Here is an 18371-nt window from a genome sequence, read left to right on the forward strand (position 1 = left end):
AACTAAGACCTTTCTGGCGAGTTTTATTTTGGTTCTGTTTTGTCTTTTACGATGATCAAATGACTGGTTCTAAAAGGGAGTCTGGTGACTTTGGCGGGAGCAATAAATCATCTGTTTCTGGTTTTAAAAAAAGGATCTTACTCTATAAAAAAAGCTCTGTCTCTGCGGGGATCCTTTCCATAGCGCTGTCAGGCACTTAGAATAACAATCTGAGCCTGTCAGTGGTAAAACAAACACTTTCAGTGGACACACTTAAACAATGTACAGTTTTCCCCAAGGATGACATTGCAGTCCATTTCACGGCTGCTGGCTGCTGCGCTCTCACTCAATACTGGACCCATCTTTGACACAGAACATGGGTTTATAAGTTAGACAAAAAAAGTCTTGGCTGTCTGCAGGTCCACAGTGTATTCAGACCTGGTTGTCCTCATGTGTCAAGAAATGATGTATACCTAAAAATGGAAATAATGAAATAAAATAAGCCAAAATTGAATCCATATTATCTTATCAGTCAAAATCAAAGTGTGGATATAATGAAGAGCATTTCAATGTCAACCTGTTCCCTGATTCTTAATTTTCCTTTTTTTTATCCAGTGTACCCATACAGTGCAGCCTCATGCAGCTTTAAAACAAAGGGCTTGTCTTGAAAATATACTTGAATCTGACTGTATTCCTTGAAAAAAAAACTTGATTTTCACTGTTATCTGGTGTTTTAATCCCTCACATAAGGCAAAAATCTTTTTTTTTTTAATTAAACAGTCCTGTTGTCATATTTGCCATTCATAGCCAGATAAGTTCTCTGAAAAATGAACAAGCATGATCAAAACATACATTTAAATGAAATGAAAGAGAGAGTTCAGATTATTTGATGTGGGGTTGTTTGAGGTTGTAGTCGATAGTCAGTGTATGAGCTTCAGTAGATGGCTGTAAAGCGGTAAAAACATTCTAAATATAACAAAGTCTTGAAGTGATATTGATTTTTTTCAGGTGGACCTTTTCTAAGTGGCTAAAATACCTTTTCCTTCTGACCCTGTCCACAGCATTACATTGTCTAGCTTCTAGTTCCTTTCTCTGCTTCTTGTAATGGGGGTGTGCTGACTGCCATCTACTTATAGTCTAATACACTGACTATAAATACATCGAAAATCTGAACTATTCCTTTAGTGTGAACAGCTGGTAAAATAAATAGCAACACATGCATCGATTGCTAAAATCTTTCAAGAGTCTGAAAATTTTTGGTTTAGGTGCCTTGAAAGTGCTTGAATTTTACTTCCTTGTTGTTCATGTGTTTAATAGAAGGGAAGCCTCAGAGTCTTGAACCCCGCTGTGTTTATGTCTGCAGTCTTTAGACTGAGGATTCAGGGTGCACATGTGTCCTATTAGTCCTCTGTGCTTTGGCTGTCTGGAGCAAACCTTCTCCCACATCCTCTCCCTGTGTTTTGAGAACCATCGTACTCATCCCGTTCTCATACCCACTGAAGCAGAGACAATAAGCCTGGACAAATATTTTCCGAGGCTCAGCTGCTCGCTCGGCTCAGGTGAAACATGATGTCACTCTGCCTTGTTTTCAGCTCTTCCTCTCTGTGTTTTGTTCTCCTCAGACTTTGTCACAGTCACCCTGTCTCTTCGCTTCGGCGACGTCACCGTCACAGCGAGGGACTTCACCTTCTACGACTGTACGGCTGTTAAGCAGCTGTCTGGCAGCATGCCGTGAGTTACCGCTGATGATTTATCTGCTCTGCTCTCCTGTGTCCTCCTGAGTCTTGTTCTCAATCAGAGACTGTTGTTTTCCATTTCACACCCTCCTCAGTCTTTGTCTTTCCATCAGTTCACTTGTCTGTCTTGTGTCTGTGTTCTTCCATTTGTTCTCACTTGTTAATTCATGTCTACTAAGTTGTGACCCCACACTTTAAATACTCTCCTATAATTCAGCCAGTCATTCTTTCAGGTCCATATATCCAAGAATATATATAATCAGCGTATGCCTATAAAGGCTGCAGGCACCTGTCTCCTGCCCTTCACTCTCTCTCAGTAGTCTTTCCATCTGTACATCTGCTCATCACATGGCTCAGCTGTGCTCCTTGAGCCTGGATTTAACTGTAAACACAACAGCACACTGACTGGCTTTGTCCGGGATAGATCTCCCTCATATGACAGGTGGAAGACATCAGGCCTCATGCTTTTCAGATTTTTATCCTAAACCTCCAAGTTGGGATTCACCAAACCCTCGTATGTTCACAAACCTGCTGTAAAGTTTCAGGTTGATGAAAACCAACTGTGGATGCGTCTGTAAGATTTGATCATTAGCAGAACTGCCTTCACTAAACTGCCATATAAGGCTGCAGATACCGTCTGTCCTGGTGTTGATCAGCACACAGTAACATAATAGGGTATTATAGACATATAGACATATGTTGAAATTTATAAACCGGCCCCTGTCAGCCAATCAGCTGGCAGTTGTCGATATATTCTTCCCCCCTCCCACTTCCTCTCATCCTCCCGTGTCTCAGCTTGGAGATGTGTGCAAGTTTGCTATGTTACGTTAGCTGCGTCCAAGAATCACAACAAAATCAGTGTCAAGAAATGAAAGATTGTCCTTCCTTTTCCTTTTCCTTCTTCAACAGAAAGATACAACAGTACACCTTCTGAATCCAAGTTTCTCCCTTTTACTGAACCAAAAGGAGTTTAATTACCTTGTTAGCTCACTGTAATAAGCACATTTCACTCAGACTCCACAGAAACACAAGGTGAAACTCATCAAAACCCTCTTTGGTAGTCTTTCCACTCTTTCAACAATCAGCAATTCTGGTTTGGTCAAAAATAAACCCTTAATTCACCGAGTTAGCTGTGAAAATATTCTGACTGCAGGCTGTTTAACTCATCGTGTGTCCTGTGCCACTGAATGAGAGCATGTCACTGAGCCTGAGCAGTGATTCTCACTCTGCCAACCATTAAATAAGCAAAATAAAATGACAAAAATCCAATTTGCCCAAAAACTAACTGGTGATGGACCAGTATCTTTGTTCAATTGTCCTACCCTACAACAAACTCAGCACTGTCAGTCGTCACACCTTACTGTGACAGAAATACAGAAAAAAAATGTCTGACATGATGTTTAAATGCTAAATTAGCTCTATGAACAGGAAGGTGGTCCACAGATGGCGTGCAGTCAAGCAGATGTGACGTCACAGAGATGGACGATGGCATTACACAGACTGATGTCTCGCTCTCAGGTGTAGCAGTGGATGTTCACCTGGACAGCGACCTGCACAAAGACCCTGAGGCAGCTGGGAATTTTAACAGCTACTGAACTGATCAGATGGCAGTAAAATCATAAAAACAAAACAACTGAAACCTCTCAGTAAATTGGCCATGATGATAATATGCTGAACAGAAGGTATCCTCTCAACCCAAAATCTGTGTTCTTGTCCCTTACAATGTCTGAACTTGACTATACTGAGTTTTTGTTTTCACATTCCACTACTGCAGGGATGAGATGTCTGTGTCTCAGTGAGGCTGAAACAGTACATGTGCTTTCAGACCCTTTTTTAACTTCACAAATGGGAAAAATATTAATCATAGCAGACATACTTTAAAACATTGCTGGAGGGTAATGTTAATTTGTCATCCCCCTTTGGAAGACAGGTAGACTACAGTATCTGTACGTGAGGCCAACAGGCCTGTACCACTCAGGAATTTTGTTCATACCTTTTCGTAAGGATGAAAAATTTGTTGAATGCCGCAAATTCTTTTTTAATAACTTGTACATGCCACTGAAGAACAAACCTGTTTGTACAAGCGGTTCAGGACTTTTGATTATTGGACTTTGGTGTACTTCATTAAAAATTGAAATGTAGCTAAAATATAAAAATATCACCAAGGAGAAACTTTCAGCTGGTTCAAAAGCAAATAATAGCCTGTCTCATAATCTCATAATCTGTCCCATGAAATTGTTAGAGCTGTGTATAGCAGTCATGCTCTGTCATGAATGACAAATGTGCAATATTTTGTTGTCTGATAGCATTTAGCAGCATAGATAAACCCTGTGAAAACAGCCCCAAATAACAACTGTATTCATTCAAAGAGTTTCTGAGTCTATAGTTTTGAAAAAATGTTTGTTGCCACCATATCTTATTTTAAATGTCACTGCAAACATGTTTATAGGTTTAAAAACTAAAAACACAAGTATGTAATCAGGGACTACAGATGAAAAAAAGCCTCTGGGCTGATTCTAGTATTCTAGTAGTTCTTGGGCCTCCGAGTCAAGATCTAATTGTTGGTACTTGCAGACTGTACAGTATCCTTGCATATGCTGCTAGAAAGAATATCTTTTTATCACGGAGAAATAACAAACCTCGTTCCAAAACAAACTGGCATGAGATAATCTTGGAATGTTTTCCTCTTGAATACTTGACATGCCTACTCCACTCATCCAAAGGACAGTTCATGAAAATATGCACTCCATACCTCCGCTTTTCCAACTCCACGGTAGCTTCAATACTGGCAAACATTGTATTTGACTGATTGTGGATCTGTCCCCATGCAACCTTTTTGCTTATGATATTGCAATTACAATTCACCCTTTGTCATCTGAACTTTGGCTGTAATATTTGGATTTTATTTTAACTATTTATTTTTCTAAAAAGCACCTATGTATTTTTCTAACTATTATTAATGCTGATCGTGCGGGCCTATGTTTCTGCTGAGCTGTTTGTTATTTGTGTGCTCACAAAACCCCCAAAACTTAATAAATCCACTTGAGACAAAAATAAATAAATAACCACCAAGTGAAGCTTTTGCTCCGACACTCTTGTGAGATGACAGGTATTTTTTCTGACTGTATAATCATCTTGCAGTTACCAGCACCTCCTGCTTGCTCTTTCTGACTGCTGTTAAAATGAAAGTTCACCACAAAATCAAAAGTACACATTTTTCCTCTGACCTGTAGTGCTGTTTATCCATTTCAGTAGTTTTGGTGTGAGTTGCAGAGTTTTGGAGATATCGGTTGTAGAGATGTCTGACTTTTCTTCAGTATTATGGGACTAAGTGGCACTTGGCTTGTGGTGCTCACAGCACCAAAAAAACATTTGAACATTTCAAACCCAGTGTCAAGGTCAAGTGACCTTGTTATGAGCAGTTTCCTGTAGGAACTACTTTCTGTCTATTAGAAAGAAAGTAGTCCCTGTAGCTTCTCCTGCAGAAAGAAAGTAGTTTCTACATGAAATTGCTCACATCAAGGTCTGTGGATTATTATTATTATTATTATTATTATTGTTGTTGTTGTTGTTGTTGTTGTTGTTGTTTTTTTTTTTTTTTATTTGTTTTAGCACTTGGAGCACCTCAGGACTTGTGCCATCTAGTCCAGTTATATTGGAGAGAAGGCAGACAGCTTCTTTATCATTTCATCATTCAGTGAGAATGGAGCCCTGAAATGGACCAAATGTAGTAAAAGACAATCAGACAAGTTAAAAATATGACTGGATATCATCAGTAAATGTGTAAAAACAAAAAAAGAAATTTAGTACCCTAAAAATAATTTAAATTTCATTAAAAAGCTGCTTTGTTTTGATGAAATATAGAAAATAAATAATTATGAGCCCTCTGCAAATCAGATGAAAACTTTCTGAGCGTCAGTGTGTCCGATGTTTGCTTCGTATCCTCCCCGATCTCCTTCACTGTTTCCAGACATGCCTGGTCTCTCAGCCTCTGCGTGTGCATGGCGGCCCTTCCCACCACTCTGATAAGAAACTGAGGCTCAATTCAATTAGATTGCTGACCTTTCTTACCACTGGGGCCAGATTGGCTGCAATTGGATTACTCTGTGTGATACAAGCTACAGTAGCTCAATATCCTTCTCCTTCTCTTCTCCCACTTGCAGATAAAAAGCACCCACTGTTTCTATCAGACCTCTCTCCATGTTCTCTTCATAGCTCCTAACCCTGACTCATTGTTTTCCTCTCCCGCTGCTGTCTTTGTCACCTTGCTGCGAGTCCTACCTTCCACAGAGACTATTATTCCTTGTCTCTAACCTGCACATGCTGTTCTTTCTGTGTGCAGGTGCCGTGGTTGTGTGTTGAGCCGATGGGGCTGTAACTGGTGCGTTCACCAGCACTTGTGTACCCACAAGCCCACCTGTGAGGAGGGGGTGATCATTTACAACCAACATGTAAGTCACTCAGACTCACTGAGAGGTCAAATGCTTGTGCTCTTCAAGTATTAAGTTCTTTGGCTGGTGTGTGATCAATTTACAATGAACACTGAAAAGTTGAAAATGCTCTTAAAGGTATCATGTTGTTATAAAAAAGTAGTTTAGTTTAAATGTAAGAGGCCTGACAAGTTGCACGTTCCATAGAGGCAAACATACAGTAGATCAGAATGGATTCTGAATGAAGCTTTGTGGATTGGATTAGGATTTACATGCTGGATTCTCCATTCCTCATCTTACCTTTAGATGATTTAAAACATCCAGATTAAAGGGCGACTCCAACTGTATCTTTTTCTGGGGTTTTTCAAATGAAAACTCCCACTAAGCTGTTAGTAAAAAGTGATGATGTAGGTCAAAGCGCTGATGCCCTGCCCTCCCTCAACCTCCTTCAGATTTGAGTACATAAGGTAGACTACTGGGAAGCTACAGAATGATATAAAAACAGAAAACCCAAAAAGGGACCCATCCTTTAACACATAATATTTTGAACCTAAATGAGTAGCTAGTGAACTCAATTTTTGTTTATTGGTTGCACAAATAACACTGAATCCAAGCTCTTCAGCTGTCTTTGGTGCTGCATTCATGAGAGTCTAGCACTGCCATAGATATGGAGTACAAACGCCTCATAGAGTCTCGCAGATATTCAGCTATACTTCCCATTTTCTGAAAATAATCAGAATTGCAAATCTTTAGCAGCTAGTGTTTCTTACCAAAACATATAGTGTGAATTCTGGTGATCTAACAAGGACTTCCTCTTATATCATTGAAAAAGCAGAGAGCAGTTGACTTCTTTCCCCGGGATGTTTATTGTTTCATACTGTAGATACATGTGTCCTCGTGCCCATCCCTGAGATACAAAAAAACAGGGACCCACTCTTAAAAATATTGGTCAGTAGCACTCATAGACTTCAGAACCTTCACAGGGTGTCTTTAAATTGCTGAGATGATAAAGTATTCCTTGTTAACTTATGTAACATACTTAAGTTGCGTACATATATGTAACGTAATGATCTTCTCCTAAACCTAGCTGAGTAGTTTCAGTGCCTTTATTTTGGAAATCTACACAGAGTTGCATACTTATTATTTATAACTTGACAGCAGAGTCCTGTACGTACAAAACTGGGGTTCAGAACATGCTGGTTAGGTGGTATGTTAGAATTTTCTAACCAGCCACCCATCAACTGGTGATGGCAGATATATTTGCGCAGGTGTGTGTGTGTGTGTGTGTGTGTGTGTGTGTGTGTGTGTGTGTGTGTGTGTGTGTGTGTGTGTGTGTGTGTGTGTGTGTGTGTGTGTGTGTGTGTGTGTTTGAACTTTCTCCCAAGTTCCAGCTGGGAGATGTGTGCAAACAACAACTGTACACCTTCTGAATTCAGGATTCATCAGAAAAACAAAATAAAACTCGCCTAAACACCTTTGTTAGTCTTTCCACTGTTCTAACAATCACCACACCTAGAGTGGCTGAAATTAAATCCTCAAGTCACCACGTTAGATGTAAAAATATTCAGGCTTTACATGCTGTTTCCCTCTGGCTCAGTGGATGTGTACTGTGCAGTGGAATGAGAGTGAGTCAGTGGCTCTTACTTGTGCATCCTTGTCCTTACAAAACTACTCCATAGCACTACAAGAGGTCAAAGTGCCACAGGATACCAATAAGTCAGAGAGCTGTAATAAGAGTAAAATATTTTCTCAGTCGCTCATTTTAGGGGTATCAAAACAAAGCCTCGGTTACTGGGTCAGTTATGGCACTTCCTTGGTCTAAAAGCACTTGAATGTGTCTAATTAGTTTGCACCGAGTACTTGACAGAAGTATTTCTGATTCACAAGAACCTGGTAAGTAGATAAGTGGTCAAAGTTTTGCTCTTTAGCCTGGCACCTGCAGACTAATTCACAAATAAAAACATCAGCTCGATAGATCAGTCTGGTTCCCAGCCTGATGTATTTTTACATACATTCATCAGTGTCCATAAATGCTTCATATGTCAGTACAAGCTGGCATAATCTGTAACAAACATCATGCATGTGTCATAAGCTGCATTAACACAATAACAGCAGGTTATGTGTTTAACTTTGCATTTAAGTTCAGTTCTTGTTTTTCTTCCATCTTCCTTTGTCCATTAGTTTTTTATTTCTGTCTCACCCTCTCCTCATGTCTCCCTCCCATCCTCCTCCCTGCCCCAGTTTAAACTCCCCACCTCAGCTCCTCCCACCTCCAAACCTATTAAAGCCATCACAACACCCACAACCACAACGGCCGCCCCGACAACCATCACCATGACAACCACCACAACAACTCCCACAACAACAGCTGCCCCTACGACAACAACAACCGCAGCTCCTGTCACTGTAGCAACCACTCAGGAGCCGACCACTCCTCCTGCACCCACCACTCCACCCACCACCACTGCGCCCACCAGCCCCGAGCCGACCACCCCGCCCACCACGCTGCCCCCTCAGCAAGCCAGCTCCCTGCCACCGACCAGAGCGGCACCCACGGCACCTCCTCCACCCCCAGAGGTCACCACCAGGGAGGAAGAGACTGATGCAGGAGAGCTTGTTGTCGTCACTGAAGGCCCTGCTGCTACACCCAGCATTGCCACGGGAGCCATGGATTTGGCGCCCGTCACCATCGCTGATGGTGTAAGTGGAGATCTGGAGCCTGTGATGCCTTTGATCCTCCCGCCTCATGAAGCGGACTCCTCCCCCCTGGAGGTGGTGACGGCGTCGCCCCCACGTGACACCCAAGAAGCCGAGGGAGCCTTAAGCGTGGCAGAGCCTCCCACCCCGGCCTCCTCTGGATTCCCCCTACCCACGCCCTTCCCTGTGGGCGAACCGGGCGACTCTGAGCCTTCCCTCCATGTGGACCTGACACCAGCTCCCACCGCACAGCCCACACAAGACTCCCAGACTGAGGCAGGAGGCCCGGGCACCGACGCTGAGGTGCTCCTCTGGCCGAAGGAAGACACAGATGTTCACGCTGAGAGCGCCGTCCAGCCAGAAAACGACACTGCCACATTTTCAGCTGCCACCGTGTTGTCAGGTGATGGTGAGGTTGATCACGCCCCCCCATCTTACCCCCACCTACTGGATACTGACTCAGAGCTGGACTACCAGTATGATCCAGCCGACGCCTTCCTCCCGGTAGGTTCAACCGCCTCACTCCTCCTCCTCCTTCTCCTCTTCTTCTTCCTTCTGCTCTTCTTCTCAAAGCTGCAACTCCCCTCCCACACCTCCTGACTGTAGGAACAAAGCTCCAACAGGCTTCCCTGTCTGCCCCGTTTTCCCAATCTTCCTCTGCTGTCTGACACCTGTCTTCTTTTTTGTTGGTTTTCTTTTGCTTTCAAGACTGATCTCAAGAAAAACTGCTGCTCCAGTGCCTGCTGTAGCAGCTGTTTTTTGTTTTAATATTTTTTCCCTTTTTTGCATTTACAGCTCGGTGTTACTTTTAAACTCTCACTGTAAGCTTTTCTTTGAGGATGCTGCTTTTGTGTGTGACATCCAATATTCCTCACACTGGGTCACATCCTTGTCTGTACGTATGGTAGAGCTGAACACTTTGAGAAAAATATACTTCTTTAATGAGCTTATTAAAAGAAGGTTCGATCAAATGTAACACCAAGATTCTTGACTGTTCGACTTGGAGAAATCACACAGTTATCAAGAGTTACTGTTATTTGATCAGACTGTTTCAGGCGGGGCCGATGACCAGTATCTTCCAAATTTTCATCAATTAAAACCACGCCTCTACATTTATAATTAGAGAATGGTTGTCTGGCACAGCTGAGTATCATCAGCGTAGAAGTGTAGGTTTATTCCAGTGTATAATGTGGCCAAGCGGTTACAAATATATAGAGAAAAGCAAAGGGCCAACAACAGAACCCTGAGGTACTATTATGATAGGTATTTTTTTTTTTTTATTATTGTTGTTTTTTTATCTTCGGTATCAAAATGATAGTGAGTACAAGGCAAATATGTAGCAATATTGAAAGCATTTAATATTGCACTCATAACACATTCATACTCGTGATGGATAGTTTAAAAAATAAAATTTAAATCAGTCAATGTAGCAGAACCAGAAATATTGTCTTTTTATTCCACACATCTACACACACACACCTAGTCAAAACTTGGTACCTACATTACCCACAATGCAACTCTAACACTGATCGTTTAGTCAGAGATTCAGGTGTGTTACCTTTGTAGCAGATAATGTAGCCATGAGCTTCTAGCCTCAAGACAAAGACTTGTGTGTTTATATGGGGTGTGTGTGTGTGTGTTGGGCAACAGGGGGATGAGGGTTCCTTTGTCAGCTGGGGCTCCTCAGCGTGTCCCTGTGTGGAGAAGGTCCAGGGTTCATCACTACTCCCTGTCCGAGTGGAAAGGAAGATCACCTTACTGGCTCACAACCTGCACCTCTATCAGGTATATATACACATACACACACACACACACACACACACACTCAGCCTCAACACACGTCTGTTTGCCTGGCTGGTGATCCCTTTAACAAACACAAGTCTGTGTGTGTTCAGGACACAGAGCTGGACTACGAGTGTGTGCTGGTCATTGAGGGACAGACAGTGGTGGTGGACGCCTACGTGGAGACTGATGACACAAATCCATCCAGCTTTGACATCACCTGTCAGCTACACCAGGTACAGACAGACGCTAATCACAGGGACACTGTGGAAAACTTAGATCCACTACATGTATTGGTAACCCTTACTAAGAAGATCATGTCTATAAAGCATTATAAGCACATTTGTAACACAGTATAATAGTATAGTGTAATATAATTTATAAGGCTTTACAAAACTATTTATATATGTGTTTATAAATGTTTATAATCATGCATGACAACTTATAACAAGGCTTATAAAGTATTATAAGTTGTTGACATAGTGTATTATAAGTTCAGCTTACAAAGCATTTGCTTTCACTCTCGTTGCTGTTGTTGCTGCTGCTACGACACCTGAATTTCCCTCCAACGATTAATAAAGGTTTATCTTATATAAGCTCAGTAGACTCTTCCTTGAATTTACGGTAACAGGTCACGTCTATAATGCATTATAAGCACATTCTTAAAATATAATACATTCATAAGGTTTTAGAACACTCTAAATGTTTTATAACCATGCATGACAACTTATAACAAGGTTTATAAAGTATTGTAAGTGGTGGACATAATATATTATAAGTTCAGCCTTCATGATGCTTTATACCTCCACACTAAAGTGACAACAGTGTTTGAAAGAAGAATCTGAGTCCTGGGTTACGAAGCACATTGTAACTATCATAACTTAAATCAGTTATAAAGACACAGAGAGAACTGCTCTAACCTGTCATAACAGATTATAAATTCTAATTTCCTGAAATGGAATAATGTTATAAGACATCAAGCATGACTTTCTGAGGTTATTAGAAATTGTATAAAGCTTTTCTTAACATGTAAGCTCACTAGACTCTCTCTTGTTCAAATGAATTTAAGCTAACATGTCTGTAATGCATTATAAGCACATTCATAAGACAAGGTTTTATAAAACCCTAAATGTTTTATAATCATGCATGACAACCTAGACAACAAAGTTTATAGAGTATTATAAGGTCATAAATGACGTGTGTGACTGCCATAACTTTGTCCAGTTTTAGATGTCATAACAGATTATAAACTCTAAGGCAATGAAATGGAATAATGTCTTCTAAACATCAATAATAGGCAATAGCATGACTTTGGAAAGTGACAGCACTGTGTAAGTTTATCAGTTTATCATTATTCCATTTGATAAACTTGGATTTTCTCCTCTGTTATTTCTCTGTGTCTTTATAACTGATTAAAGTTCTGATAGATATAATGTGTCCTGTATAACCCAGGACTCAGATTCCTCTTTCACACATTGTTTGGCAAGGAGCTATACAGAATTATGAACTCAGAATACATTATGTCCACCACTTACAATACTTAATAATCCTTGTTATAAGTTGTCATGCACAATTATAAAAATGTATAAAGAGTTTCATAAAGCCCTGTAAATGCATTATAATGTTTTATGAACATGCTTATAATGCATTTTATACAGGAGCTTCATAGAAAGTGCTACCTATGTAATTTTTCTTTTGAGGCAGGATTCAACTGTCTACTCTGATATCTGATATTGTGACTGTAATAAATACTAGTTGTTGTTGTTTTTTAATGAATGCATTCTTGTTTGTTCAGTACACATATTCTGCTCCAGTGGAGGAGTATAATGCCATGGTGTATGTGAAGAGGAGGGACACCTTCCATGTGGACAGCTCTCCTGATCTATACGGTGAGGTCAAAGTTCTTTATTAAGAGCCAGGTTAGACTGTGCCATGTTAGTTTTAATTAGTCTCTTGCTGCTTTTCTGCTCTCAATGTACAGCTGTTATTCCCCGAGAGACAACCACACTGATGCGGTCTGTCTTGTCTGTCTGTTGTGTCCTCAGTGACTCTGTATAACTGCTCTGTGGGCCGCTCTGACTGCAGCCGCTGCCACACAGCTGACCACAAGTACGGCTGTGTGTGGTGTGGTGGTGCTCACGCCAGCTGCTTGTATTCGGATTCATGCAGTGAACCTGTACAGCAGACCTGCCCGGCCCCCGTCATCCACTCTGTGAGTACTGACCTTTGACCTCTTCTCTTTCCTCTTTACTGTGGAAGACACAAAATAACATTTGAGGTGCTTATAGTCACAATTTATCTTCATACTTAAGATCAGTGCTCTTTTCTCACCATCATTTTTTCTAAATTGAAACAGGAATTAATTTGAACTTGAATGGTTATTAGACAGAGATACAGAAAGTATATTTTAAATTGAATCATTCCCTGACTTCCCTCAGATCGAGCCGCTGTCTGGGCTGCTGGAAGGCGGCACCACAGTGACCATCTCCGGGTCCAACCTGGGCCAGAAGGCTGAAGACATCCTCCACTCTGTGACAGTAGCTGGGGTTCCCTGCACTGTCACCCCCAGCCTCTACGAGGTCTCCTCCAGGTACAAACTGCTGCTGTGTAGAGTTCACAAGTGTTGTCTTTATTTTCATTTCTTTTTGTTCAGTTATCACCTTAATTAAATTAGGATGCATACACAATGACTGTTTTATTGAAGTGGTGCTGCACCCCTAGCTCTGAACCTAACTGCATAATTTTAGAAAATGCTAAAAAGTGGGCAAGCGGCAAGGTGTGATGTTCACTGGACAACCACTGTAGGGGGGCGTGGCTTCATGGCTAAGTAGTGTGTGATGCAGCTCTCAGCAGCTGTCTGTCAGCTGTGTGTCTCTGCTTCACCCCAGTCCTCTCCACACAACATTTGGCAAAAGCCCCACGATGGACTTGACTTTTTCGGTCAAGTTGAATATTTTCAACTCATGTGTATTTGTGTGCAATTTCAAAAATTTGCGTTGTGTGGCGCAAACCGCATGAATAATGTGAATTCTGCATGTTCACGTTTTTACATTAACGTGAAAGGTGTTTCATGACGTAGATTAGTCTGAAATGATCAATTCACTGATTTTTCAAAATTCAGGATGGCTTGTTGAGCCATTTTCAACCAACAATTGGGAAAGAAATGTCAATATTAACACCAGCATTTATGCGTTTCATCACAGCACAGTCATATCATTCAGTTTACATCTCAGAAAATCATGTTAAAGTGTGTGGTACCTCTTTAAGAACAGCTATCTTAAGAGTGATTTGTCTTCCAGGATTGTGTGCAGGACCAAAGCCAGTGGAGGAGAGAAGGTGGGCCATGTGTCTGTCAAAGTGAGCGGAGGAGAGTTTGGCCTGTCCAGCCAGACATTCAGCTACCAGGTACATTAGATTAGATTTAATGATGGTAAATAAGATTTTGTTGATCCATTCCTGCTACCCCCATAGCAAATGGCTAAAACAGAACAAAACAAAAGCATTGTCCAGAAATTTGTAGACTGTCAACATGAGTTCAAATGCCCTTTCAGCTTGTTAATCATCAGTTTCTTTCATCTTCTTCCTCCATCCTCTCCTCCCTCTCAGGACCCGTTTGTGATGGGGGTGTCTCCTGAAAGGGGGCCCAAAGCTGGGGGAACGTCACTGACCATCACCGGCCGAAACCTGTTGACAGGACGTCCCTCTGACCTCACCATCACTGTGGGAGGGGTCCCCTGTAACCTGTAAGACTCTCTCGCACACACACACACACACTCTGACCAGATTTATTGTTTGAGGGTCTGTCTGTTTGATTCAAAGTCGACTTTAATGTAGAAACTGCTATACTGCTCTTTTTCTCCACAACTTTATTTAACGCTCCCTCTGTCAGTGTGACCTCTGACCTCTGTGAGCCAGAGGGGAGCAGAGAACAGACAGTTTGACTGTGGGGTCAGCGAAGCATCACATCGTTTATTAATCAGTCTCTCCTCCTGTGTGTCTCCTCCTGCTCTCCTCAGAGTCTCGGAGGTGCAGAGGTCCAGTGTTCAGTGTGTGACAGGCAGCAGTAATAAGACAGGAGATCACCGGGTCACCCTGCATTACGGCACCAGCCAGCGCCACCTCCACAGCTCAACCTACCGCTACACTCACAACCCCAACATCACCCACGCCACGCCAACAAAGAGCTTCCTGGAGTGAGTCTGACAATCTGACCTTCATCTCTCACCCTTCATCTCTTGTTCTTGACTTTGAAAGTTGTCAGGTGCCAAAAGTTGAAGTGCTGTCAAATTAAAGTTTTCTGTTTTCTGTGCAGTGGCGGTCGGCTGATCTACGTGTCAGGACACAACCTGGACGTGGTGCAGAACCCCCTCATGGTGGTCACGGTCTCTCCCTTCGAGTCAATCAGCCAGAATAAAAGGAGGAAAAGAAGGAGGAGGAAGAGGAGGAGTGGAGAGAAGGAGGAGGACAGTGAGAAGAGTTTGGGAAGGCCAGTGAGGATGGTTCCTGACCCTGTCTGTCCTGGAGACCCACTCTGCTCCATCAAACAGGTCTGTGTGTACATGGGCACCTAATTACTATTGAAATTGTGAGTGTGAGATTAGTGTGGCAGGAAAACTTTGCAATTTCCTGCAAAATGGAGCCTTCAATCATGAAGCTCAGTTTATATTGCACTATTATCTAAAAATATATGAGTTTTTCATTGTGTTCTGTAGTTTCAGCAGTGAGTGACAGATAAAATGTTACTTCTGTCTGTATAGAATGCATTTATTTAAGAGTTAGCAAGATAAATTGCAAAGCTGTGCAACTCATCTGGATATAATTTGAATTAAACCCAAATTTTAGTTGTGTTTGTGGCCTGATGACACAAAGAGCAGCCGTTTATGGCATACTGATGTATGCAACAACAGCAACAACAACTGAGTACAACTGGCTGATAGTTATCCTAATCAGCCACATCACTAATCAATACACACATTTGAACCATAAATCAAACCAGTAATAGTCAAAATCAGATTGTGGCTGGGTCATATAGCTTATAATTAATATCCTAGTATTTTTAGGTTATGCTGTGATATACGATATACACTTTTTCTCTAAAATGACATCCCATAAATTCTCCAATAATGCAAACAGAGGGTGATGTTATAGAATATAATGTTTGCTGTAGACTAAACTACCCAACAATCCAGCTGGGAAATATATGACTGCTTTTTATTACCAGATATCTCAATATTACAATAATATTGTAGGGACGACTATTGGTGCGTTCATAAAAATGTAAATGTGAAAAATAGAACAGCAAGAACAGTCTGGTAAGTTTAGAAAATGACATCACTTTACTGTAATGCAGCATTTCAAACAAGACAACACTTATGATAAATCATGATATAACAATCTTTGAAATCCACAAAAATATATCTAGTCAATATGTTGATGTAATATTGATATGTTTCCCAGTCCAAAGTCAAACAACCTTATCATACTTTATCAGTCACCTTGTGATTGTGTAGTGGTGACAAAATGTTTAGAAATATACAGTATCAGCAGTATGAATTAAGAATTAATTTAATTTAATTAAGCTCCCTGCGCTCTCAGGGGGAAATATTACACCAAACTCCCTTTTAATAAATATGAAATATTAATATTTTCTTGTGTGTGTGTGTGTGTGTGTGTGTGTGTGTGTGTGTGTGTGTGTGTGTGTGTGTGTAAAAACACATAACTCTAAAAACACAAGGTAAAAAGGGGTCAAATGTCAACAGTCATCAATTCGGCATCAATGAAGTCCATTAAAATGAACCGTAGTTCTGTACAGACGTTATATTTTATTGCCTTCACTCCCTACAAGTCCTCTGTTGGTTGGATGTGCTATTTCAGTGGGAGAGGACAGTGGGAATGAGAGCTGACCGGTTTCAAAAACTAAGATTTCTCATTAAAATACATGCTGGTTGGTATGATGTGTGTATGATGTTTTTTTTTCCAGTTGTTAGAAAAGTAATCATTCAGTTTGTTGAGTTCCTCTTTGGTGCTGGAGAGAGTGCACCTACCTTCTGACAATATTAAACATGTCAAGACGTGAAGAAGACTGACTGACTGACAGCCTGATTTTTATGACCACCTTAGAGATGATTAATGGCAAAATGTGTGTTTTTTTTAGGTTTTTTGTGTTTATTTATTTATTTTTTTGACATGGTGACACCAACAGACATCACCAGCATTAGTCCTGACTTGTCCACATGCAACACAATGAAAACTATGATAATCAAAAAGTGAGGGTGCAGCCACTCTGCTTGCTCCATTCCTCAGAAGTGTGTGTGTGTGTGTGTGTGTGTGTGTGTGTGTGTGTGTGTGTGTGTCTGTGTGTGTCTGTGTCTGTGTGTGTGTGTGTGTGTCTGTGTGTGTGTGTGTGTTGGTTAAGCAGGTTTCTTCCTTAATTAAACGTCTTCTTTCCTCACTTCCCATCTCCTCAGTTCACGGAGCGTTGTGTGGTGAACTCCTCTTCCCTCATCCTGTGTCGCTCTCCGATGGTGGACTCCTCCGTCTGGGGGTCAAAGGTCACAGTAGAGTTTCTGCTGGACAACCTACGCTTTGATTTCAGCAGTCTGAACGCCGAGAGCTTCACCTACGAGCGCAACCCCGTCCTGCGGCCCCTGAGCCAGCAGGGACCTCAGAAGGCCTACCGCTACAACCCCGGCAGCTTCATCCAGCTGGAGGTCAGAGGAGAGGACAGGAATTTTAAATCTAATGAGTTTACAAAGATATATATGCTTTTCACTCTTTTGCATGGCCTGAAAATTTGCCAAGAAAAAAAAATATGAAAAGAACCAAAAGTGAACGTACATATAAGATCTAATAACAGTTCTATCTGCATGTGTTCTCAGGGGGATGACTTGGACCTGGCCATCTCGAAGGATGAGGTGGTGGTGATGGTCGGAGAGGGTGTTTGTGCTGTTAAGACTCTGACCAGAAACCATCTCTACTGCGAGCCTCCATCTCAGCAGCCTGCACCCGTAGCCAACGGCAAGAAACGCGAAGGCTCCGACAACCTGCCTGAATTCACTGTGAGTTCTCCACGTTCTCTCCGTAAAACTACAGGGTCAGCAGAGTGTGAATGTGTGAGTGCTTGACAAGGACGCTGCTGTACATTGAGACTGTGTGTGTGTACGTGTCTGTGTGTGTGTTTCAGGTCCAAATGGGCAACCTGAACTTCTCTCTTGGTAAAGTTCAGTATGACAACCTCAGCCTATCCACCTTCCCTCTGGAGGCTCAGATTGGAGTTGGGGTCGGTGCGTCCATCGTGGCTCTTATCGTCCTCATCATCGTGCTCATTTACAGGTCAGTGGCTGGACTGTGTGACTGAAACTGTGTAGTTGAGTAGAAAAAAAAGTAATGTTTTGATGACAATGATAATAAATAACTTTTTTGATAAGGGTTCGTTGATCAGATTTTTTGGGCCAATCACAAATGGGCAGATAAAGATCACAGGGTTTATTGGAATCCTTCTGTTTATCATGTAGGATTATTTATTAATTTAACTATTCCTAACTTTGTATATTTAAGTATAAAACAGTGATTCTCAAAGTGCGGGCTGCAGCCCACTTGTGGGCCATGAAGGCCCTGCAGTGGGCCTTGAGACATCCTGAGGAATAAGTACGACAATGGTTTTAAATTTGAAATTACCATCAAATATTTCTGATTAACTTATTATTTATTATTGTTATACATAATTATCATTTAATAATCAATGCTG

At 41.5% G+C, this 18371-nt stretch overlaps 1 protein-coding gene across 1 annotated transcript in view; it reads left to right on the forward strand.

Moving 5' to 3' along the window:
* The window catches only part of plxnb1b (plexin b1b), a 159706-nt gene that overhangs the window by 125132 nt on the left and 16203 nt on the right, over nucleotides 1-18371 (forward strand). The window contains exons 11-25 of the mRNA XM_084726514.1: nucleotides 1602-1710; nucleotides 6058-6166; nucleotides 8387-9346; nucleotides 10493-10627; nucleotides 10738-10860; nucleotides 12420-12513; nucleotides 12670-12836; nucleotides 13063-13214; nucleotides 13924-14029; nucleotides 14231-14367; nucleotides 14641-14817; nucleotides 14937-15171; nucleotides 17092-17334; nucleotides 17503-17682; nucleotides 17808-17956. Coding sequence (XP_084582640.1) covers nucleotides 1602-1710; nucleotides 6058-6166; nucleotides 8387-9346; nucleotides 10493-10627; nucleotides 10738-10860; nucleotides 12420-12513; nucleotides 12670-12836; nucleotides 13063-13214; nucleotides 13924-14029; nucleotides 14231-14367; nucleotides 14641-14817; nucleotides 14937-15171; nucleotides 17092-17334; nucleotides 17503-17682; nucleotides 17808-17956 — 3076 coding nt within the window. The remainder of the gene's footprint in view (nucleotides 1-1601; nucleotides 1711-6057; nucleotides 6167-8386; nucleotides 9347-10492; nucleotides 10628-10737; nucleotides 10861-12419; nucleotides 12514-12669; nucleotides 12837-13062; nucleotides 13215-13923; nucleotides 14030-14230; nucleotides 14368-14640; nucleotides 14818-14936; nucleotides 15172-17091; nucleotides 17335-17502; nucleotides 17683-17807; nucleotides 17957-18371) is intronic.

This window comes from Lutjanus erythropterus, chromosome 2, assembly GCF_056507025.1.
Source record: "Lutjanus erythropterus isolate fLutEry1 chromosome 2, fLutEry1.hap2, whole genome shotgun sequence".
In the NCBI taxonomy this organism is placed as follows: domain Eukaryota; kingdom Metazoa; phylum Chordata; class Actinopteri; order Lutjaniformes; family Lutjanidae; genus Lutjanus; species Lutjanus erythropterus.